This window comes from Triturus cristatus, chromosome 4_2, assembly GCF_964204655.1.
Source record: "Triturus cristatus chromosome 4_2, aTriCri1.1, whole genome shotgun sequence".
Taxonomy (NCBI): Eukaryota; Metazoa; Chordata; class Amphibia; order Caudata; family Salamandridae; genus Triturus; species Triturus cristatus.
Genome location: NC_140586.1, coordinates 421,322,516 through 421,348,751, shown reverse-complemented (window position 1 = coordinate 421,348,751; position 26,236 = coordinate 421,322,516). Strand labels below are relative to the sequence as shown.

At 44.8% G+C, this 26,236-nt stretch overlaps 1 protein-coding gene across 1 annotated transcript in view; it reads left to right on the top strand.

Moving 5' to 3' along the window:
* The window catches only part of EXTL2 (exostosin like glycosyltransferase 2), a 75,744-nt gene extending 50,362 nt beyond the window's left edge, over positions 1-25,382 (top strand). Inside the window, exon 5 of the mRNA XM_085601903.1 lies at positions 24,821-25,382. Within this exon, the coding sequence (XP_085458029.1) occupies positions 24,821-25,312 (492 nt within the window). The 3' untranslated portion in view covers positions 25,313-25,382. The remainder of the gene's footprint in view (positions 1-24,820) is intronic.
* The last annotated feature ends 854 nt before the right edge of the window (positions 25,383-26,236 follow it).

The window sequence follows — 26,236 nt, the reverse complement described above, 5'->3', positions numbered from 1 at the left end:
ATTGGTTTTCCCAGGTTTCTAAAAGAAAAATACTGGTTATTTGTCTGCAAAAAAGACTTAAAAAGAACTTCATATAAAGTCTAACCTTCCTCTCTCCGCTTTGCCTACCCGGTTGTAACTTGGTGAATAGACAGGCCGACCATGCCTTGAAGCAGAGTTTGAGTGCTTCCTTTAAATTGCAGCGCTGCTGCCATCTGCGCCAACACTGGACCCACACCTGGACACTTCAGAAACAATGTGTATAGCACATGCCAAAGAAACAGCAACTTCTCATGGACAACCCGGTCTCTTCTACCCACCACAAACCTCCCCCCCCATTTCCCCCATCCCCAACATGTTTGATTGCCATCAGAAAGCTTGAAAGTCTGAGACTGTGGCCATATGAGCATTGAAGCATAAAGTAACACATCTGTGTTTTAGGACACGGACCAAATTTACTATCTGCTCCGCATAAACATCTAGAAATGGATGACATTTCAGAAGCCAAGAATGTGGCACATGGGTGGAATTCTTGGGGGATAAAGTTATCACAACTTTCATTTTACACACTAAAATGACACAACTTAAACTTTCTTACAGGGTATCTAAAATGAGGGTGATCTCATTCTTGAGAATTACATAGTGGGTTGTAAGGGATTTGTTCTTGGGTTAAAATCCCTGCACTAATGCAAAGCAATAAAGAGCTTAACCACTATCCACGACTACATCTCAGAAACAGTACCCTAATTATATTTCTATTTTAGATACTGTAGCATCCTCCTCAGCCTGGGTACCTGCGCAACACATGGAGCTTAATATTACACTTCTTCATTAGTCTGCGTATAACTGCAAACTCAACATTCTAAATCTGCCGTCATTGCATTGTGCTCTCTCTTATCACAGCTCTACGGAGTCCACCGGAAGCCAAAAGTGTTCCTTCTTTGCTAACTTGCAAGATACCACATCTCCCCCTCTGTTAAATGAAAAATGTATCCTTCGCAACCAAGCTCGTCCTTGCTGGCCTTTTCTGCACTTTCGGCGGTGCGTCACCCACCGGCTGAGCCACCCGTATTATCGCAGAAAACACCTTCCAAAGGAAAACGGGTCGCACTCACAGGCAGGTTGAGATTTCCTTTAATTTCAGCAATCCAGATTCTTACGGGCCAAATACAACAAACCAACGTGTTTCGGTCTCACGAGACCTTGTTCACGGTTCACGAATAGCCGTGTTTATATACCAATTACATACATTGTTGTTCATTACGACCTTCGTGGTCATTTCCTGTCATTACATCGCTATGCTTTCTGGGAGATGTAGTTTGCAAGGAAAATTTCTTTTTAAATAAGATGATACTGTGAAAAATACTGTGTTAATAAAGTGATACAGTGAAAGAAAACTATGTTATTCAATCAATCCTGATGCAATCAATAAGATTAGGGGCCAAGCTGGGAGATACCTCGTAGTGCTATTGCGATATTATACATATTGTTCTGATCTTTGCTGCCTTTTGATAGTCAGTCCAATTATTTTTATATCAAACGCCAATTTCACATTATGGCAACTGAGACAGAATATAACCCTCCAGTGGGTTGGGAGATACCTCATAATTGTATTGCGATATTATACATATTGCTCGGATCTTTGCATTTTGCTAGTCAGTCAATCATTTTTTTTATCAAACACCAATTTCACAATATGGCAACCGAGACAGAGTATAACCCTCCAGTGGGTCTAAACCATGGTATGGCTTCTCATTTTTTTCGAAATTATTTCTATATGTAGTGCCACCCCTCCAGTGGGTAACTACACAGATTTAGGAAATGTTATGCGCCTTTTCTGCAACTCAATTCTCAATGCAAGTTTTTTTTTTTTCTTTTCCTTTTTTTTTGTAACGCTTGCAATCATACTAGTCCCCTTGAATTTCGTGTTTTCAAGAAACTCGACAAAGAACATGCTTGATTGGTCAATTACTGTGCTAACAGTGATATAAAGTGAACATTTCATTGAATGAATACCCGTTTAGAAGCAAAACATACTGAAGATTATTTTAGACTAAATGTACATAAAGTTCCTCATCTTGGTTCAGTCCATTTGGTGTAAGAGTACGTAAGTTCAAGATATGGCGGGATTCCCTTTGTCTCAGCCTTCTTTCCCTGTTTCCGCCTCACTCATTGCAGTCCACACTTCCGATTGCGAAGAATTTCAGTAATTTCCAATCTCCTCCATGGTGAAACCCCATGTGTTTTGCCACCACGTTGCTGCAGTCTTTATTTATGGTAGCTCGTACGTGTTCTAAAAACTGCATTTTTGACTCACAGATGGTACTTCAAACATATTTGAGAGCGCAAGGACCTTCAATTCCGTAAACTACAATTGGCTTTTGCATGTAATACGTTTTTTGGATTTTCCAGACATTATTTTTCGCCAATTTGATTTCTTTAGTGTTTTTCGCAATTTGGTATACTTCGCAGTTAAAACATTTAACAAATCCTTTTGTGTTCAGCCACTGCCTTGATTTGCTATTCATTTTACGGAAGTGGCTATGAACCAATTCATCCTTCAGAGTTCTTGCTCTTCTAAATGTGACATTAGGGTGTTTTTCCATTATCATTGCTACTGTTGGGCCCAGTTGGAGTATTTTCCAATTCTTCTTTAGGATTCCCTTGATCATTTTAGATTCCTTCGAATATGTGGTAATCAGGGGGATTGTATCTGGATCGTCACTCGTCTTTGGTGTTTTTACTTTTATGATTTCTTCTGTTGCTTTTGTTTGTGTCCTCTCACGACCTCTTTTTATTACTCCGACTGAGTATCCTCTCCGTTTTAATCTTTGTGATGTTATTCTACTATGTTTGTTCCATTCATTTTCTTCCGAACAGATTCTTAAGAACAAGCCATATGGGATATTTTGGATTGGGGTATTTTGATGGAAAATTCCTGCGTGTAGAATCGCATTTGTTGCAGTTTCTTCCCGATGCAGCATTGTGTGTATTTTGTTTTCATGAATGTATATCTCCGTATCCAGGAATGTAACTATCCATAGGCTGATGTTGTATGTAAATTTAAAATTTGCTTTTGTGGAGTTTAGGATTTGTGCACAGTATCCTCTTTTTGAAAAATAAATATTCCTTGCAAACTTCGTCTCCCAGAAAGCAATGCGATGTAATGACAGGAAATGACCACGAAGGTCGTAATGAACAACAATGTATATAATAGGTCTATAAACATGGCTATTCATGAACCGTGGACAAGGTCTCGGTGAGTCTGAAACGCGTTGATTTGTTGTATTTGGCCCGTAAGAATTTGGATTGCTAAAATTAAAGGAAATCTCGACCTGCCCGTGAGTGTGACCCGTTCTTCTTTGGAAGGCGTTTGTATGTCTGTGTGTGTATATGTGTATATATCTATATATATAATTCACTTAAAAAACCATAGGTTTCACACATGTTCTAGTTAGGTGGATATTTCACTTGTAAAAAACCAATGAAATTCCCCCGTTATAGTTACTTCAGATAACTATAACTCGCGCGCCCGTAATCCACAGCTGATGAAGTCACATATTACATCACTCATGACATGGTCAGTGGCATCACTCTTGACATCACTGATGACATCATCCTTGTGATAGAGTGGCGGTCGCGCGAGTTATAGTTATCTGAAGTAACTATAACGGGGGAATTTCATTGGTTTTTTTACGAGTGAAATATCCACCTAACTATAACATGTGTGAAACCTATGGTTTTTTAAGTGAATTTGCAAGGTTTTTTAAATGCTAATTCCTAACTAGAACGTGTGTGAAACCTATGGTTTTTTTCAGTGAATTTGTACGGTTTTTTAAATGCTAAGTTATGTATGTATTATTATTTTTTTATATATTTATTTTCCAATAAACGACGTATTTTTTTTTTTTGTTGGTTTTTCACCGTGCGCGCACCCCCGCGATTTAAAAACAAAAAAAAAAAATTCTGCCTTCGGGGTCCTTCAGGGACTCCCTGACAAAGGCTAGGGGGTCAGGAACTCTCTACCCTGCCCCCTTTTCACGTTCGCCACCTTCCTTTTTCACTCTTGCACTGAAAACAAACAAAATGGCGGCCGACACTTCCTGATTTCGACCGATTCGAACGTTGACTAACATGTAACGACCAATCGGAATTACGCTCGCGAACGTTAGGGTGCTCGCACGGTGCGCGCACGGTGCTCGCACGGTGCGCGGCTATAGATATGTACGTGCTTTTAACTGCAATTTTCTCAGGAACTACTGAACAGATTGACTCCATATATGCAAAAGGCACACCCCTGAGCTGAGGACTACCTCTCTGCCAGATTTCAAGTAATTCTGTTCAGCCGTTCGGGCTGTACCTTGGACTAAAGGTCCCTATGGAAAATTGCATGGGGAAAATGCGTTTTGGGACCCCCCCTTTTTTCTCAGCCCCCGCTTGACGAATCCCCCCCGAGACTTTCAGGGTAGGAGCGGAGCGCCCCACCTATTTAGAAAATTTCGCGAGGATTCGTCAACCGGCGCCAAAGTTATTCCAAATAGAATGTTGCGGATTTCCTATGGAAACACGGTCCTAACTATAACTATCTACTGGCGACCGCCAGTAGATAATATTATACATATAATATACGTGTGTGTGTGTGTATATATGTTCAGTGGAAAAAACACAGGTTTCAGGGACGTTATAGTTAGGCTGAAATCTCACTCATACAAAAACAGAGAAATTCAGCCGTTCCAGTAAGCTGAGCGAACTATAACTCGCGCCCCCGCAATACACTGCTGATGATGTCACTTATTACATCACTCATGACTTGGTCAGTGACATCACTGATGAATATCTAAAGCACCTCCTCACACCCTAATATAAGCTTTAATAAACCCACTCTAAAATATAGACTACCATTCTCGAAACCATAAACACACCAATACCAGTTGGTACATACCCAATCACTTATTCACAGGTCTACACACACACACACACATCCACTCACTCACCCATACAGTTACTTGTACACACAGTCACTCATCAGTACAGCCACTGATATATGCACTCATACAACCATTCCGACTCTCACACAGCACCACTCACTCACAGAGGTACTCACACACTAAGTCAGTCACCCAAAGAATCAATCACACTGCCATTTACTCGCCTATATAGTTATACACACACCACCTCACTTATTCATACAAATAGTAACACATACATACTCTCTTCCAATCAGTGACACAAGCACACACTTATCCATACAGCCACTCTCACAGTCACTCGCATATAGTCACTTATATATTCTAACACTCACACACACTGCCTTTCACAATGCAGTTACCCTCCCATATAGTACTCAAACATCTATACAGTCACCAACACAGCCATACTCCCACTCACTCAACCATACAGCATCTTCTAGATGGACTCATGAACCCATGCACCCAGGCATTCACCCAGTTGCATATCCATGCAGTGAGTCATATACCCCCTAACCCACCCACACAGACACTAAGGCACCCATACAGGTACTCAGACAACCAATCATTAACCCATATAGACACCTGTGTAGCTACTCACCAATTCATACAGCCACTTCCACACCAACTGACAGACTGATAGACATTCACACAGATTAGTCATACACGCATGCATTCACTAAGACCCGTTTAATCACTCACCTATATAGTCAGTCATGCACCCACTAAATCATACATTCTGACACTCATACAGCCACTCAATCTTCAATACACCTAGGCATATGTATGTGTGTGTGTGTGTGTGTGTGTGTGTGTATATATATATATATATATATATATATATATATATATATATATATATATAATTACCTACTGGCGGTCGCCAGTAGGTAGTTATAGTTAGGACCACGTTTCCATAGGAAATCCGCAACATTCTATTTTGAATAACTTTGGCGCCGGTCGACGAATCCTCGCGAATATTTCAAAATAGATGGGGCGCTACGCTCCGCTCCTACCCTGAAAGTCTCGGGGGGATTCGTCAAGCGGGGGCTGAGATAAAAGGGGGGTCCCAAAACACGTTTTTCCCATGCATTTTTCCATAGGACCTTTAGACAGGGCTACAGCCCGAACGGCTGAACAGAATTACTTGAAATTTGGCAGAGAGGTAGTCCTCAGGTCAAGGAAGTGCCTTTTGTAGGTTTGGTGTAAATCTGTTCAGTAGATTCTGAGAAAATAGCCTTTAAATCAATATATATATCTGAGCCAGCTTACGGTGCGCTTACGGTACGCTTACCGTACGCGTACGGTGGCGTGCGCGAGCGCGATTCTGATTGGCTCTTAGATCTTAGTAAACATTCGAATCGGCCGAAACCAGGAAGCGGCGGCCGCCATTTTCTCTCTCGCACTGAGAGTGATTTTTAAAATATAAAGCCCAAAAACATGTAAAGGGCCTGTTTAGACAGCTCCCACACACATAGCCATGTTGAGGGAGTCCCCAAAGATCCCCCGAGGCCAAAAACGGAATTTTTATTTTTTCGGTAATTTCGCCGATTACGCTTACCGTACGCGTACGGTAAAAATTTTAAAAAAAAACAAAATTATCCACACTCTCTCCACCCCGTGTGCAATTGGTGCCCGAAGGGCACCAATTGAGCATGGCTTATTAGAGCTGAGATACTCAAATATTTAAAAAAAAAATAATAAAAAAAAAAATTATCCACACTCTCTCCACCCCGTGTGCAAATGGTGCCCGAAGGGCACCATTTGTGCATGGTTTATAAAACATACGAAAAATTAAAATATTACCTTTCAAAACGAAGTTCATCATATGTCCTCCATGTGCGCACGGTGCGCGAAGCGCATCGTGCGTACATGGCCCATCTAGCGTAACGTGGGCACGCGGTGCGCGTAGCGCACCGCGTGCCCACCGTGCGTGCACGGCACTAACTGCGTAAAGTGGGCGCGCGGTGCGCGAAGCGCGCCGCGTGCTCACTGTGCGCGCACGGAACGAACTGCGTTAAGTGGGCGCGCACGCCACGAATGGCGTAAAGTAACTTAGCATTTAAAAAAACGTACAAATTCACTGAAAAAACCATAGGTTTCACACACGTTATAGTTAGGAATTAGCATTTAAAAAACCTTGCAAATTCACTGAAAAAACCATAGGTTTCACACATGGTATAGTTAGCGGAAATTTTACTGATAAAAAACCAATGAAATTCCCCCGTTCTAGTTAGTGCAGGCAACTATAACTCACGCGACCGCAATCTTCTGCTGATGACATATGTGTCTTTATGAAAAAAAAATATTTGTAATATATGTATAGCTAAAAATGCATGGAAGAAGACATGGGCAAATAAGTGTCTAAATACAGTATTAGCATCAGCAGAGGATTGCGGTCGCGTGAGTTATAGTTGCCTGCACTAACTAGAACGGGGGAATTTCATTGGTTTTTTATCAGTAAAATTTCCGCTAACTATAACATGTGTGAAACCTATGGTTTTTTTCAGTGAATATATATATATATATATATATATATATATATATATATATATATATATATATATATATATATATATATATATTACATTAAACTTTTTAGAAAACTCACAGGATGATGTCACTGACCGTCTCATGAGTGATGTATTATTTGACATCATCAGCAGTGCATTGCCGGGGCGTGAGTTATAGTTAGCTCAACTAACTATAACGGCCGAATTGCTCTAGTTTTGTATGAGTGAAATGTCATTTTGTATGAGTGAAATGTCAAACTAACTATAACATCACTGAAACCTGTGTTTTTTCCGTGAATGTCTAAGGTTTTTTTAAAGCTAATTTTTAACTAACGTCCCTGTAGCCTATGTTTTTTCAGTGAATTTCTAAGGTTTTTCAAATGCTAATTTTGAACTGTAACATAGTAGTCTCGTTCGCAGGGTGGTGGAGAAGGGGACTAGGCCTCCGACCAGTGCTCAGGAATTTTGCTGCATTGGACTTACAGGAGGTACCAGGAGGGCTACCTGGCCCCCAAAGTCCCTCAGGAGTAAATTGGACTTCATCCCCCAACCAGTACTGTGCCAGGAGGCGCATTTGCAGAGTAGTGGAGATAGGTGACCATGGCCTCTGAAAACATCTTAGCAATCCCACTGTGTGGGACTTACTGGAGGTAACAGGAGGGGTAGTTGGCCCCCAAGGACAACCTTAGGGGCCAACTGCCCCTCCTATTACCTCCAGTAAGTCCCACACAGCAAGATTGCGAAGTTCTCAAAGCAGGCCACGCCCTCCTTTGCCCACCAGTCTGCAAATGCACTCCCTGGCGCACTCTTGAATGGGTATTAAAGTCCCCTTCGCTGCTGAGGGTCATTAGGGGCTGACTAGTCTACCTGACACCTCCAGTAAGCCCAGATAGTGGGATTGCTGAGACGTGGACACAGCCCTTACCCCCTTTCTCCACCACTCTGCAAGCGTGCCTCCTGGCACGCTCTTGGTTGGGGGATGACGTCCCCTTGCCTCCTGAGGGTTCCTGGGGGCCAACTAGCCCTCCTGTTATCTCTAGTAAGCCCCACACAGCTGGATTGCTGAGACTGGTCTGAGGCCTTGCCCCCTTTTTACACAACTCTGCAAAGCGTCTCCTGGTGCACTGCTGCTCAGGGAATGAAGTCCACCTTAGTCCTCAGGACACAAGAGGACCTCATTGCCCCACCGGCAATGCGCCAAGAGGGGCGTTTGCAGAGTGGCGTAAAAAGGGGCATAAAAAGGGGTGTGGCCTTGGATCACCTCCTAGCAATCCCACTCTGTGGAGCTTACTGGAGGTAACTAGTGGGCTAGTTGGCCTCTAAGGACCCTTAAGATTCCAGGGGACTTAATTCCCCAATCCAGAAGGCGCCAGGAGGTGCGTTTGGACAGTGGTGCAAGGAGGGGCTGGGCCTCCGGCGAGATGCCGGCATCTGCTTTTTTTTTAGGTCTCGCTCTCGAGACCTATTGTCGCCGAGATGCCTCTCAAGGGAGACAGACCAGGGCACGCGCAGCGATTGGGGTCTGGGTCTGTGGACGCGCTTGCGCAGACGCACACACACAGACACACACACACACACACACGCGCGCACAAACCCCGCCGCTGCCGACACTCCTCCCACCCTTCCCACCCTCCCAAAATATCATTTTCTGTTTCTTCCCCCTTGCACTCACTTGCTGTTGGTCTGCCCTTCTCCGGTGATGCTCTTCACCCCCTCCGCTGCTGCTTCCGCTGCCCCGGACCCTCCATGCTTCTTTCCTTGGGTTTGTTTTGCTTATGTCTTACCTGGCGGGTTCCCGGAAAGCGCGTGACTCCCCCTGGTCACGTGTGACTTTACAGTCCAATTGCAAGACCCCGGCAGCAGGCGTGGGCCAATCACTAGCTGCCTGCTACATGGGCAGCCAATCACAGACAGACTGGGTAACTGCATGTCCTGTAACTGGCGCTTCAGCCGGAGAACGAGAGGACCATTCCCCGCACGCCCAGCTAGATTCTTCACCGAGGCAGGTTATTTGTGCCTTTCTGCCCTCTGTTCCACTCGTTTTTCCCTCTTTTTTTTGTGCCTTTCTGCCCTCTGCTCCTCTCTTTTTTTCTGCCCTCTGTTCCACTCGTTTTTTTGCGCCCTTCTGCCCTCTGTGCCACTAGTTTTTCCCTCGTGTTTTGTTCCCTTTTGCCCTCTGTCCCACTGGTTTCCCCGCCGCTGTGGACCCCTTCCAACACTACATATTCACCTAAGGATTGTGTGTGTGTGTGTGTGGGTCGGTGTGTGCCTCTTTTGTGCCCTTCTGCGCCACTCGTTTTTGTGCCTTTCTGCCCTCTGTGCCACTCGTTTTTCTCTCTTTTTTTTTGTGCATTTGTGTCCTCTGTTCCACTCGTTTTCCCTCTTTTTTTATGTGCCCTTCTGCCCTCTGCTCCTCTCGTTTTTGTGCCCTTCTGCCCTCTGTGCCACTCGTTTTTGTGCCTTTCTGCCCTCTGTGCCACTCGTTTTTCTCTTTTTTTTGTGCATTGCTGTCCTCTGTGCCACTCGTTTTCCCTCTTTTTTTGTGCCCTTCTGCCCTCTGCTCCTCTCGTTTTTGTGCCCTTCTGCCCTCTGTGCCACTCGTTTTTGTGCCTTTCTGCCCTCTGTGCCACTCGTTTTTCCCTCTTTTGTGCCTTTCTGCCCCTCTCGTTTGTGCCCTTCTGCCTCTGTTCCACTTGTTTTTTTGTGCCTTTCTGCCCTCTGCTCCTCTCGTCTTTTGTGCCCTTCTGCCCTCTGTGCCACTCGTTTTTGTGCCTTTCTGCCCTTTGTGCCACTCGTTTCCCTCTTTTTTTTTTTGTGCCTTTCTGCCCTCTGCTCCTCTCGTTTTTTGTGCCCTTCTGCCCTCTGTTCCTCTCGTTTTTCTGTGCCCTTCTGCGCCACTCGTTTTTTCCCTTTTGTGCCCCTTTTGCCCTCTGTCCCACTCGTTTCCCCACCGCTGTGCCCCCTGTGGACCCCTTCCAACACTACATATTCACCAAAGGATTGTGTGTGTGGGGCTCGGTGTGTGTGTGTGTGTGTATAGATGCAATAGGTCTCGCCTTTGCGAGAGCTAAAGCTATTGGCATTGTAAATGACTATGCCATTTATTTGTTTTCAAAACCAACGCATAAATAAAAAAGTTTGTCATTTACAATACCAATAGCTCCAACTTACGCAAAAGGCGAGACCATTGCATTGTAAATGCTTGTTCTCCTGGGAATGTATTACAAACAAATACATTCCAAGCATCAGGCAATAGCATACATGCCAACATTTCAGAAGAGCAAAGTGGGAGATTCTTTGTAAAAAATCTGGAGAATGGGGCCTTGAATCGGGTTACTATCATGCATAGCTCATGAAAGTGTGCTGCTGCAGGATCGGACATTTGAAACGCAAATGCACGTTTTTTTCTTACCTTTCAAGAAGCATGGAACGCAATGGCAGGCAGAGAGAGGGTGATGCAAGTGTTCTGCACTCACTGGCGTGCCAGGTTGCTGGCAGTGCATATACCAAACTGCTGCACGCCTCACACTGCTGCACGCCTCACACTGCTACACGCCGCACACTGCTACACGCCGCACACTGCTGCACGCCGCACACTGCTGCACGCCACACACTGCTGCATGTCGCACACTGCTGCACGCCGCACACTGCTGCACGCCGCACACTGCTGCACGCCGCACACTGCTGCACGCCGCACACTGCTGCACGCCGCACACTGCTGCACGCCGCTGCACGCCACACACTGCTGCACGCCACACACTGCTGCACGCCACACACTGCTGCACGCCACACTGCTGCACGCCACACAATGCTGCACGCCGCACACTGCAGCACACCACTCAGTGCTGCATGCCTCACACTGCTTCACGAAACACTGCTGCATGCCGCACACTGCTGCATGCCGCACACTGCTGCATGCCGCACACTGCTGCACGCCTCACACTGCTGCACGCCTCACACTGCTGCACGCCTCACACTGCTGCACGCCTCACACTGCTGACACACCGCACACTGCTGACACACTGCTGCGCGCCACACACTGCTGCACGCCACACACTGCTGCACGCCACACACTGCTGCACGCCACACACTGCTGCGTGCCGCTGCACGCCACACACTGCTGCACACCGCACAATGCTGCACGCCACTCAGTGCTGCACGCCGCACACTGCTGCACGCCGCACACTGCTGCACGCCGCACACTGCTGCACGCCACACACTGCTGCATGCCGCTCCACGCCGCACACTGCTGCACGCCACACACTGCTGCACGCCGCACACTGCTGCACACCACACACTGCTGCATGCCACAAACTGATGCACGCCGCACAATGCTACACGAAACACTGCTGCACGCCGCACACTGCTGCACGCCACACACTGCTGCATGCCACACACTGCTGCACACTGCTGCATGCCACACACTGCTGCATGCTGCACTACACTGCTGCACGCAGCACACTGCCTCACACTGCTGCACGCCTCACACTGCTGCACGCCTCACACTGCTGCACGCCTCACACTGCTGCACGCCGCACACTGCTACACGCCGCACACTGCTGCACGCCACTCACTGCTGCACGCCACACACTGCTGCACGCCACACACTGCTGCATGCCGCTGCACGCCACACACTGCTACACACCGCACACTGCTGCCCGCCACACACTGCTGCACGAAACACTGCTGCATGCCGCTGCACGCCACACACTGCTGCACGTCGCACACTGCTGCACGGCACACACTGCTGCACACTGCTGCACGCCGCACACTGCTGCACGCCACACACTGCTGCATTACTCACTGCTGCATGCTGCACGACACTGCTGCACGCCGCTGCACGCCACAGTGCTGCATGCCTCACACTGCTACACGAAACACTGCTGCATGCCGCACACTGCTGCATGCCGCACACTACCGCACGCCACACACTGCTGCGCACACTGCTGCACGCCTCACACTGCTGCACGCCTCACACTGCTGCACGCCTCACACTGCTGCACGCCTCACACTGCTGCACGCCTCACACTGCTGCACGCCTCACACTGCTGCACGCCTCACACTGCTGCACGCCTCACACTGCTGCACGCCTCACACTGCTGCACGCCTCACACTGCTGCACGCCGCACACTGCTGCATGCCGCTGCACGCCAGACACTGCTGCAAGCCGCACACTGCTGCAAGCCGCACACTGCTGCACGCCGCACACTGCTGCACGAAACACTGCCGCACGCCATACACTGCTGCACGCCACACATTGCTGCACGCCGCACAATGCTACACAAAACACAGTTGCACGGCACACACTGCTGCACGCCGCACACTGCAGCACGCCACACACTGCTGCACACTGCTGCATTACTCACTGCTGCATGCTGCACGACACTGCTGCACGCCGCACACTGCTGCACGCCGCACACTGCTGCACTCCACACATTGCTTTTATGCGAGTTTATGCTACTGACATTGTAAATGACAATGCCTTTTATTTGTTTTAAAACCAAAACATAAATAAAAGGCATTGTAATTTTACAATGCCAATAGCTCAATCTCTTATAAATGCGAGACCTATTGCATTGCAAATGCTTGTTATTGTTAGAAGAGGGGCTGTGTGGCCTCCCTTCTCCTAATATTTTGTGGGCCCAAGGCCTGACCCACTTAAAAAAAATAATAATAATAATAATAATTAAAACGGGGCCGTGCGGCCCCCCTCCTGAGGCCGGTTTAGGCCTCTGGGACCCCATCCCCTGGGGCATTGCCTCATATTTATTTATTTGTTATTATTTTTTAATAATGTATACGGGAAGGGGGCCCTGGGGACCCCATCCCCGGGGCCTGGCCTCAGTGTAGGGGACTGTGGGGGAACCCCAATGCCCCCGCGGTCCCTTCCGGCTCCCTGCCTCCTGAGGTAGCCGGCATTGCTTTTGGGCAAAGGGAGCTGAAAACCTGCAGCTCCCTTTACCCAAAATCAATTCTGATTCACTTCATGGAAGCAAGAGCAGGTTTCCTGCTTTCGTTTCCCTGAAGCAAAGCAGTGTTTGCTATGATCGGGCGGGGGCCGTGCTCCTGGGTAGGTAGTGTTACTGCATACCCCGGGGCGGTGGTGGTCCCTGGGGCAGTGTGGGGAGGGACAGGAGACCCCCCACACTTAGTTAGGTAAATTTAAGCCCTGGGGAGGTGGCTGTCCCCGGGCTTGAGGGGGCTTGCGGGCCCCTACGCCCATGATCAGGAATGCCCTGGGGAGGTGGCGGTCCCTGGGCCAGCGTGGGGGCAGGAATTCTCCCGCACATTTTATGATGAAGCCCCGGGGAGGTGGCTGTCCCTGGGACTGTGGGGGCCCCCGTGGGCCCTCACACCATAATAGAATATTGCCCCCGGGACCTGGCTCAACTGAGGGCTTTAAAAAAACGAAGCACAGGAGACCAAGCTTTGTTTTTTTGGTTTTTTCGGTGCGACTCCGTCCCAAAAAAATAAATGCTTTTTTTGGCCCTGGGGTCCCTGTGGGACCTCCTCACAAAGCATAGGGGGTCAGGGGTTTTTTACCCTGCCCCCTTTTGTTGTTTTTTAAAAATGTTTTTCTTACCTCTTTGCTTGTGACTCGATACCGAGTCACAAAGATGGCTGCCAACACTTCCTGGTTTGAAGTGTTGGCATTCAATCCGAAACAAGCTTGTGATCGGGAAAGTTCAGCCGATCAGGTCTCGCAATTCTCAAATATTTATTTATATCTGTAAAGCTTTAAATATCTCAAAAACTACTGATCGGATTTACACCATTTAAAGAAAAGTGTTCTTTCTGGACCAAAAACTACAGTTTTGCCAAATTTGGTGTAATTCCGTTTAGCAGTTCAGGCTATAGCAGTGTCTAAAGTTTCCTATGGAAATTAACCCGGAGAAAACACATTTTGGGACCCCCCCTTTTTTCTTGGCCCCCGCTAGACGAATTACCCCGAAACTTTCAAGACAGCAGCTGACCTGAATGGGTCATTCGTTTTGAATATATTTCGTGTAGATTCGTCAAACTGTGCCAAAGTTATTGGCAAATCAAAAACACGTTTCCTATGGAAACTAGGTCCTAACTATAACTACCTACTGACAACCGTCAGTAGGTAATATATATATATATATATATATATATATATATATATATATATATATCAATGCTCAGGCTTGGGTCCAAAAGGCTTGAGGTGCACTCGAACATCAACTCGGGGCTCCAAGCACTAGCCCCCTTTATCGGTGCAGATGGCGCCAACCAGCTCACTTTCACAGTCAAACACCACTCTCGCCGACGCGTTTCGAAAATATCTTTTCTTCTTCCAGGGCTCGTGGTGAGGGAATAGGCACGTACCAGCAGCTGTCTCTCTTTATGCAAAATAAGCGCGCCCTCTGATGGGCTGCTCTGAATGAGTCCGCGCTAGGCATCTTGGAGGTTGCAGTGCCAGATGCATTTCAATCCATGCGTGCATTATCTGTGGGTAAAAAAGAACGCTGAATGAGTTCTCAGCTGGCAAGCGTCACCTCAATCCAACATTGATGCTCCACATGCAGAGGCTGTAGTATACTGGCCCCCGTGGCCCCCATGGCTATAGCAGTGTCTAAAGTTTCCTATGGAAATTAACCTGGAGAAAACACATTTTGGGACCCCCCCTTTTTTCTTGGCCCCCGCTAGACGAATCACCCCGAAACTTTCAAGACAGCAGCTGACCTGAATGGGTCATTTGTTTTGAATATATTTCGTGTAGATTCGTCAAACTGTGCCAAAGTTATTGGCGAATCAAAAACACGTTTCCTATGGAAACTAGGTCCTAACTATAACTACCTACTGACAACCGCCAGTAGGTAATATATATATATATATATATATATATATATATATATATATATATATATATATATATATATATATATATATATATATTCACTGAAAAAACCATAGGTTTCACACATGTTATAGTTAGCGGAAATTTTACTGATAAAAAACCAATGAAATTCCCCCGTTATAGTTAGTGCAGGCAACTATAACTCACGCGACCGCAATCCTCTGCTGATGCTAATACTGTATTTAGACACTTATTTGCCCATGTCTTCTTCCATACATTTTTAGCTATACATATATTACAAATATTTTTTTTTCATAAAGACACATATGTCATCAGCAGAAGATTGCGGTCGCGTGAGTTATAGTTGCCTGCACTAACTATAACGGGGGAATTTCATTGGTTTTTTATCAGTAAAATTTCCGCTAACTATAACATGTGTGAAACCTATGGTTTTTTCAGTGAATTTGCAAGGTTTTTTAAATGCTAATTCCTAACTATAACGTGTGTGAAACCTATGGTTTTTTCAGTGAATTTGTACGGTTTTTTAAATGCTAAGTTACTTTACGCCATTCGTGGCGTGCGCGCCCACTTTACGCAGTTAGTGCCGTGCACGCACGGTGGGCACGCGGTGCGATGACAAAGCAAGAAAGCACGTCAACAAATCTGTTTCTGCTTTCCTCCGTGACTATGGTATGGGTGCCATTTACCACAACAACTTGCGTTATGACATGCAAGACATTTATAGAGGAGATGGTGTGCACTTCAATGATGAAGGGAACAGAGTCTTCCTCTTGAACCTTAGACTCTGCATCGGTACTTACTTGTAGGTACCACTAAAAAATCATTTCATAAACACAACGGCTCTTTTTAGAGCCCCCTAATATCTAAACACTTAAATCTGATTTTCATTTTTTTTTTTTTTTTTTTCCTACCGTACGCTTACCGTACGCGTACCCCGTGATTTTTTTTAAAATCAATAAATGTTTTCTTTGTACTTTTCTGTCCTTCTTTGACCCCCTTACAAATGTTAGGGGGTCTGTAACTCTCCTCATTGCCCCCTTTCCTTGTTTTCACTCTTTTTTTTCAGAGTGAAATACACAAAATGGCGGCCGCCGCTTCCTGGTTTCGGCCGATTCGAATGTTTACTAAGATCTAAGAGCCAATCAGAATCGCGCTCGCCACCGTACGCTTACCGTAAGCGTACGGTAAGCGTACCGTAAGCGGGCTCAGATATATATATTGATTTAAAGGCTATTTTCTCAGAATCTACTGAACAGATTTACACCAAACCTACAAAAGGCACTTCCTTGACCTAGGGACTACCTCTCTGCCAAATTTTGAGTAATTCTGTTCAGCCGTTCGGGCTGTAGCTCGTTCTAAAGGTCCTATGGAAAAATGCATGGGAAAAACGCGTTTTGAGACCCCCCTTTTATCTCAGCCCCCGCTTGACGTATCCCCCCGAGACTTTCAGGGTAGGAGCGGAGCGTCGCGCCCCACCTATTTTGAGAAATTCGCGAGGATTCGTCGACCGGCGCCAAAGTTATTCAAAATAGAATGTTGAGGTTTTCCTATGGAAACGTGGTCCTAACTATAACTACCTACTGGCGACCGCCAGTAGGTAATATATGTATACATATATATATATATATGACGCTCCGAACCCCACAGAAGTGAAGATGTATATGAATATATGTGTGTTTTGGCGCCAAACAGATTGACAAAGGCTTCTAGTAAGCCGAAACGCGTCTCTTGTCTCATGGGTTGAGGGTGACCTATGACATTAAACTAATGCCGCATCAGGACAGCCTGAAGTCTGTGCCTGTTTTCATGGATGTTTCTGAGAGAGCTGGGTTTTGTTCTCATTCAAATGCAGTGTGGGCGGTCGTCCTGCTTTTCACTGAACACCAGTCGTTTGTGGCTCTCCCTTCTGACCGAAAAGGTGTTTGGAGCAGTACGGAAGTGCTAGTAGGTGAGCCCCCAAATTGGCAGCCAGGAGGAGGAACAAGGATGGCAGCAGGGGGCGACTTGGATCATGCAGCGGGGCGGTTTTCGCGCCTGCCAGCAAGTAGGTCTTTGTGTCCCCAGCAAGAAATGCCTTGCCCAGGAGTCTGGTGTCATTTGGTAACTGGGCACTGTGGAGGCCCATGCCGAAGCGGTGAGTTTTGTTCGGCTTATTCATTTGTTATGCATCAGTCCCCCTCAACCCGGAGTTTGTACCTGTTTTAAACTGAATTTTCATGCTGATGGTTAATTCTGACATTGGAACTTCAATCTCTGGTCCTGGTTTTATTTATTCATGGCACTGACTTGTTGCATCAAAATACTCGCTGGTGAACTTCCACGTAACATTTCTATCGTCATAAGGCATTATGGGATTGGTAGTCCCTTTTGGCTTTCAAGCACGCGCTTGGAGTTTGACATTAAGGTCATTTAGTTCACTAATGGTGTTTAATCTGATCCCGTGGGATAACTACCAATATTTTGTCCCAATGCCTTTCGATATTTGCTGAGGGATTGTGGCATTCGCAACAAGATTAAAGTTAACACTGCTTTCATGCAGAGTTCAGAGGTCGTAAACTGGGAGGCTTTGCCAGGAGCCTCGGCAGATATCCCGGGTCAGAGCTGTTTTTCTTTTTTTTCATTTTGACAATTTAGTGACTTTCAGCAGAACGCAGTTTTAACACGTTTATATATTTTGTTTTAACAAATCAGGTGACACGAGAAACTGGCGTCGCATTTGAATGTATATATTTTCCCTTGAGTGTTGGAGTTATACTAGTCATGTATGCAATCCAATTTTAGTTATGCTCGTTATGGCAATGGTACATTTTGTCAATTTATAGTTGCATTATGCAATTTATTAACAATTATCTTTACCTGCAACTTTGCTGACACATAGTTACCGAGAGCATTCATATGCCATATGGGTTGCATATTTTGGTTACGTACTTGACAGTATGTTTTCTCTGTCTATGTATACCTTTCAAAGGGGAAGGGCTATATATAATGCTGTAAGTTTTGGCGCCAAACAGATTGACAAAGGCTTTGAGTAAGCCGAAATGCGTCTGTTGTCTCATGGGTTGAGGGTGACCTATTACATTAAACTAATGCCGTTTCCTGACAGCCTGAAGTCCGTGCCTGTTTTCATGGAAGTCTCTGTGAGAGCTGGATGTTGTTCTCATATATATATATATATATATATATATATATATATATATATATATATATATATATATATATATATATCTTTTTGGCACTTTAATTGTTCAACCCGATCTTGTCATTGGATAGTGGGAACTGTCACCATCAATGTCCAGGCTCTGTGTTGATGGTGGAGAGGCAACCGCAGTCACTGGTGCTTTAGAACCAGTCTCTTCTATAACGTGTAGATCTGATGAACGATGAGTTAAACGCCAAAAGTGAGACGAGTCTCTGCTAATGGACTTTCCAGGGCACTGGGCAGTTACCATGTGTCCCTTGTTAAACAACACTTGAAAAAGTTCAGCATCAAATGGAGCATCAGATTTTCTTTGCCACATCTGACGTGCGAGCACTCTATCTCCTTTCTTAAAAACAATGTTCTTTGCATGCCGTCTTTTATCAGCATACACTTTCATCTTTTGTTTATGAACCAAGTCCTTTTGACAAGTTACGTTCCTGTCTCTCTCTCTCACTCTCACTCTCTCACTCTCTCTCTCTCTCTCACTCTCTCACTCACCTTTCACCTGTGGCCAAGTGAGGTGTTGAACGATAAGATCTTGGGGTAGAATTTAACACAGTTTTTAGATCGAGCATCTCATGAGTAGCACAGCTTTCTTTTGCTTACTCATAAAGCGGTCAACAAGTCATTTAGTCTGCGGCCACAGCATGTATGCTTTTCTGATGTTTTATATTCAGAAATCTTTGAACTCTTGACTGTTAAAAAGTGGGCCATTGTCCAATTTCCCCATGTCGCAAAGATGCCATCTAGTCTCTGTGTCTCAGTCTTGAGTGGTAGATGAAAGATCCTCAATTAATAGCAATCATGAGTATTCTTCCACAATCACCATCATATGATGTCCATTGCCATGTGGAAAATGTCAATGGCTACTCTCTCCTAGACATGCTTCGGGAGTTCTGAATTGTGTATAGTGTGTTCAGTAACTTTTGTAGAAAGGCGTTTGCAAAGATGACAGGCCTTTAATTCCTTTTCAACCTGCTCATCCAGATAATGAAACCAGACTCTGTCTCGGAGAGCTCTTTTGTGGCAAGGATTCCACGATGTCCTTCGTGGGCCACTTCAATAATTTTCTGCTGCAGACTCTCTGGAATCAGGAATCTCTACTCTCGCAGTATAACTCCTTCCTGACTTATGGGCAGTTGATCCTTGACATTTTTGATAATGACCATAGCTTGTGAGAAATTGAGGGTGTTGGTTCCATCACTGATGTGTGATTATATCTTCCAACTTTAGCACACCAGTATTATGGCTCGTGAAAGTGATAATCTGGGCTAACAAAATGGCAGCTGGTGTGATTTTACAGGGTTCTGATCCTTCCCTGGACGATGCACAGTGGTATAATTGTACTCTTGTAATCGTAGTCCCCATCATTTTAAAGCGAGGAATTATCTTGACCTTTGGATTGCCAAATGCCGTTAGTAAAGCTTGATGATCCGTTACCAGTTTAATAGGTTTCCGTACAGGAAGAAATGTTCACAAGCCCATACAATGGCAAAACTTTCTTTTTCAGGTAGTGAATAAGCGCATACTGTTTGGGACAAACTCCTACTTGCATATGCCACAATATGCCTTCTTGCATTCGGGTATCTGCTGTGCAAGGATACTGCCTAACCCGGCTGGGCTAGCATCGACAACAACCTCTTTATGAAGCTTCGGATTGAAATAAGCCATTTCTGTAGCATTCTCAATGGCTTCATTGATATTTTTTTTAAAGTTCTTGCATTGATGTGACCATTGAAATGAAACCTTCTTTTACTTCAAATCTCCCAATGTAGTACTTACAGTGGCAAACTCTTGCGCATATCTGGAACAGTAGCTGGCCATGCCAAGAAATGAATGCAATATAAAAACATCTTGTGGGGGATCAGTATTTAACAGCGTGTGTATTTTAGCAGGATCAGGTGTCTTACCACCAACAAAAAAAGATATGACCAAAGCATTTCAGCTTTTTGTTGTTGAACTCCCATTTATCTGCATTCAAAGTGAAACCTGCATCAGAAAGTAAACCACATACTTGTGTGAGAGCTTTATCATGCTCTTTTTGTGTAGCTCCGTAAACCAATATGTCATTGCTATAATTGAATGGAGGAAACGGACATTCTAGGAGTGCACACAATCTACTCTTGAAACCCTCACGGTTCAACAAGACTAAAACCTCCAAAAGAGCATTTTCAGGAGATGTGCCAAGAATTTGGAACTTGCTTCCGCCATCCATCAGAAAAATGATCCCCGACACCTCTCTTCAAAAAGGAAGCAAAATTATTCTTGATGAGCAAATTCCTCCCTTAAATCCGCACAATCACCACACCAGCTCACAACCTCAAACTTGACTATACTCTCCGTCAACTGATATTTCGAAGCGAAGACTCGCGCAATCTCGAATTGACTCTTATGGCTCAGAACTACTCTCTTTTCTGCTTTTATCCCCTGAACTATGTTATGCTTTGTGGTTACTTTATATGCTATGTTTTTTTTGGCTATGCCACGAGTTTACTATATGTGCTATCCAATATCTTGCTCACTATGTAAAGCGCTCCGATACCCTACCTTGGGTCTGGTTCACGCTATAGAATAACCCATGAGTAAAAACATACGAACATCTGCTTGTCGTTGTTTACTCTACAATCATCATAGCAGTGAAAGCAATGTTAGTTTGTGAGTTGAAGTAGGCTGATAAATAAAATTTGCGAATTAAGCCCCTATTGCAGTTTGCAGCACCTAGGAGGGGAGAATTATTCACTCCTTGAAGCAACGGTTCCCATACAGCCTCACTTACCAGCGGGTGTTGCGTTTGTGCTCTAGCACTTAGTAGCTGAAGAAGATCCGCTGAAGTCCCTGGTAGAATACTGGTGATTCCAGATCGATGTTGTACGAATAAACTGATCCAAGGCACAACGTTGTCCGCATCACATCTAAGGTGCCTCCAAGTCCCCTTGCTCCGCTCCTGCCATTCTTTCATTTTTTGTTAATTTTACTTCTCAGTCAAGGATCATTACGGCAGTGCTTTATTCTTATATTTTCTGTTTAAAGTAGGTACTAATAAGAGAGAAAACACCAGTGTGCTGTTCTTCCCCTTCTTTTATTCGCCCTCTTTTTTTTTTTTTTTTTTTTTATGGCGGTTTTATATAGTGCAAACCAGGCTCATGTCTCTGCGTTGGCTCAACATCCTGTGATGGTGGGCAATCAGTTAATCTCTCTGTACCTAAAATAAATAAAATTAATGTGACCCTGTGTGATGTAACTGGTGCTCTTATAAAGCACTCCAATACCCTCGGGTCGAGTTTTTGGTGTATAAAATTGCAAACAAATGTTGGTTTTGACATCCACACTTCATGATTAAGAGGGAGAGGTCGGCCTCAGAGCTAGAGAGTTGAGCTTGAGGATCCATGAGGACCCTGAGCTGAGCCAGAGTTGCCTCGCCCACCTCTGATTCTTCATGTCTGCAACATACTATCTATTTCATGTGGAAAAACTAAAATACCAAGGATCTAAGCAGTTTATGGGAAGGGTAATGGTGTGAACATATATCATAGGGAATAAAATACCTTTTGCTGTACGTTGAAAGAATATTGCAAGACAGAGTTCCATGATCTTATAAAGGAACTCTGCTATTGGTCTTATTCACCTATATGGTGGCAGAACTCCTCAGTGACGGGTAATATAACTGTAATGTATGGCAGTCGGTACTTTATCACATGTGTGTTTGTGTTGGTATTACAATTTGAAATGTCCCAAACTTATCACTGTGTTGTCTCATAATGGGTATTTTGAGAAATGTATACCACATAAAATGTGAAAATGGTTGATCCCAGTGTAGCTCAGATTTTCTCTTAATAACATGCTTCTTGGATGTGCTTGAACTTGCTATTGACTGTTGCATCACATTTCTGATCTCATATCAAAACATTGATTAAAGCTGCATGTTTCCTTTATTTGTGATTGTTAAACTTTAGATGCACCATTCGGGACTTGGGGCCAGATCTACGACTCACCAATTTGCGACTCACAAAACGTGTCACATTTGCGACTCGCAATTTGCGACTCGCAAATTGGGATGTATAACGGTGTCTCAGACACTGTTAGCGAGTCCTAATGGGGGCTCAAACTGCATGCCTCATGAATATTAATGAGGCTGTTGCAATTTGTGACCCCATTAGGAATGACTAGCACTGCCAGGAATGGTGGCCTGCTGGGGTCAGCAGACCACCATGTCTGGGACTGCTTTTAAATAAAGCAGTCTTTTTTTATTTATTTTTATTTTTAAATACAGCCCATTTTCCTTAAAGGAAAACAGGATGCATTTAAGAAAGAAAAATGAAACTTTTCAGTTTAATCGTTTTAAGGGCAGGCAGGGGTCCCTGGGACCACTGCCTGCTCTTAAAAATATTTTATCACATACAAAGGGGAAGGGTCTGTTTGCGAGTGGTTTACCACCTACTTGAAGTAGGTGGTAAACTGCGAGTGTTTTGCGGCCGCAATTGCGGTCGCAAAACAATTGTACATGGCATGGTGACTCGCTATTAGGAAGGGATGCCCCTTCCTAATAGCGGGACTCGCAAATGCTATTTTGCGAGTCAGTGACTTGCAAAATAGCATTTGTAGATGCCATTACCCTTTTTTGCAGTCGCAATAGGGACGATATCCCGCAAAAAAGGGTCGTACATCTGACCCTGGGTTTCCTAAAGGCTTCCTAAATGCAAAGCTTATCCATTTTCCTTACTTCGCTCTGAATCTTTTAAGCAATCCATCACTTCCCCCAAACCACTGGTCATAATTTTGGATGCTTCTATATTTGATCATGTTACCACAACCATTTTTTGGCCTTGCTTTACATTCACATTCAGTTTTAGTGTGTCTCGTGGAGATGTTCAGAAGTCTTTGGCTTGCTACTTCAAATAGCAGGAACAACAAATGGATTTAGGACGAATCCAACCTTCTGTTTCATGGCAATTGACCTTCTTAAATTAATTTGAGATTTCTTACCTTTCATATATTCCCCAGGGGGCAGACTGAATCCCGAAACTTTCAGTAGTACCTCTGCTCGCCGGTAGGTTGCGCTGTGCAACTCCGCACTGACTCCTTTCTTCAAATGACTTGCACTGGATATGTAGGCACCAATCCTGCATGCTGAGTTCCTTTCTTTAAGCGCCACCAGACATGGATCGGGATCTCAAGTGATGGCCAGTCCTCCCTTATAGACATGCCCGTTGACCGGACTCGTCTGTTTGGCAACAAAGATGGTTGCTCTTGAGAACAGGGCCACTGCATGCTCGCTGGGCCTATCCGGCCTCCCTCACCAGCTGCACCAACCTTACCGCTCCTTTTGCTGCTTTGGTAGAGCTGCCCACATATCGCCAATCTCTCTAGCCTTGGCAAGACACCCAGCAGTTTTGTGATCGAGGTTGTGGAGCCCACCGCCTGCAGTTAAGGTCAGTAAGCCACCCAGTCTACTGTTCCCCCTGCAGACCCACCTGTAAATCTCATTTAGCGTCCCCTTTGGGGAGTAATGAAAAGCTGACCCTCCCATTTGCCCCATGTTCCATGACCAGCGGCTGTGGTAAAATCTTTGGGTCTTTAGTTCTCCATCTCTTGACTTTCCCTGTTAGAGAGATGTTTAATTCTTCTCGAAGCACAGTAATGATGCCTGATAAGTTTAAATGTGTCCTTAAATCTGCTTGCGGGAAATAACCTCAGGAGTGTCCTATTTATTTGAGAGTTATGACGCCTTATTGAATGTGCCCTATACCTGCGAAATTTTTGGAGCTATAGAACTTTCTTTGAAGCTGACAGCATTCTACATACGATGTAGGCCCGGTTTAGATCTGTGAGCTGAGCGGGTGATCATTTCTATTCTAAATGGACCTCCGAAATGATATCTATGCCAGTGGGAAGTCAACTAATGGTATAGCTCCAAATAGGCAGATTACAATGTTCGGGGTAAAGGCAGCACACTGTCCACACTTTGGCAGATTTTCTGTATGGTTTGCACCCTTCTTTGTAGGATTGTAACTTTGGTGAAGGAAGTGAAAACATGCACCCCTTGATTATATACCGGATATTCCCTGTTTGTATTGTCCTTTATATACCAAAAGAAGCCTCTGCTAAAGAAATGTCATTTTAAACAATTATGAGCTTGCGTGGCTAGAGTGAAGGAAAGCAGCCATAGTTTGGTTACAAACTGTGCGTGGTGGACTTGTATTCCTTTTTATTGAGTTATTTAAATTAGATCACTGTGCACCTATTCTGATTTAGAATTTCATATAATTCTCAACGCATGTTAGCAATTTTTATAACCGCTGTGCTTTTGCTTGCTTTACAGCAATTTCCTGAACAGATTGTTGGCTTTGTGCCAAGAAAGCATATCTCAACTTCCTCGGGCATATACAGTTATGGAGGTTTTGAACTGCTTGCTCCTGAACCTGGCAATGGAGACCTGTACTCCATGGTCTTGATTGGAGCAGCTTTCTTCCATCGGTCATACCTTGAGAGCTTCCAGAAGCAGCCCGCAGCAGTACATGCTCTAATAGATGAAACCCAGAACTGTGATGATATTGCTGTGAACTTTATTGTGGCAAAGCACACTGGCAAATCATCAGGAGTCTTTGTCAAGCCAGTGGACATGAGAAATTTAGAGAAAGATGCAAGCAGTGGATACATTGGCATGTGGCACCGTCCCGAACATTTGCTGCAAAGATCATACTGCCTAAATAAACTGTCTAAAATATATGAAGGCATGCCTTTAAAGTATTCCAATATAATGATTTCTCAGTTTGGCTTTCCCAGTTATGCCAATCACAAGACAAAAATTTAGCTAATCCGTGAACATTTACAATTTTTATTTTTCGAACTGTTTTTAAATAAAATAAAAATTCAGATTATAAACCTCCTCTTCATCAGATTTATTCATGCAATTAAGAAGGGGCTTTTTTTATTCTTGCGTCTCATTTTGTTAGATTGCAGTTGGCTTAGATCATGCCACTTTCTTACTATTGGTTGGCTTCATTGTCCCTATCATTTGCTTCCTTCTCTTCTTTTGTTTGTCCCTCCCCTGGAGCATGGCCGAAATATTTGCGTCTTTTCACTGCTCACCCTTTCGCAACAACTTTTTTCTTTTTGTTGAGTGCATGTGTTTGCATGCCGTCTCACTCATGTGCTTCTCCCCCACGCTCTGTGTTGCTCTATCTGTGTGCTTTTGTCCCCTATCTGATCTTGCTTGCCCCTCCTCCTGTCTGTGTTGTTGCAGACCCCTACCCATTATCCATTTGTTGCTTGCCCCACCTTCCCTTCGTATTGTTGCTTTCCCCACCCACTATCCATGTTGTGACTTGTCCCCTCCCGCACTCACTCCTTGTTGTTGTTACCCCCGCCCTCTGTTGTGCTCTGTGCTTTTGCTTATCCCCACCCTCCCTCTGTTGTACTCTGTGTTGTTTCTTGTTCCTCTACACACCCTTCGTTGTGGTCCATGCTGTTACTTGATCAACCATCCTGCTCCGTGTTGTTGCTGTAGCATCCTTTTTAAGCTCGGGTACTTGTAAATGATCACGCCACACATGGGGCTTGGTGTTACATGTCTTTATACCTCAGCGTGTTACATGTCTTTATACCTCAGCGTGTAACTGTTAACTGAACATTCTACATCATAAATTCCATCACCCATACGTTTATGTCACTGTTTTGTGGAGTACGTCCGGGACCAAAAGAATCCCGTCCTCTCTAACTCACAAGACACTACTTC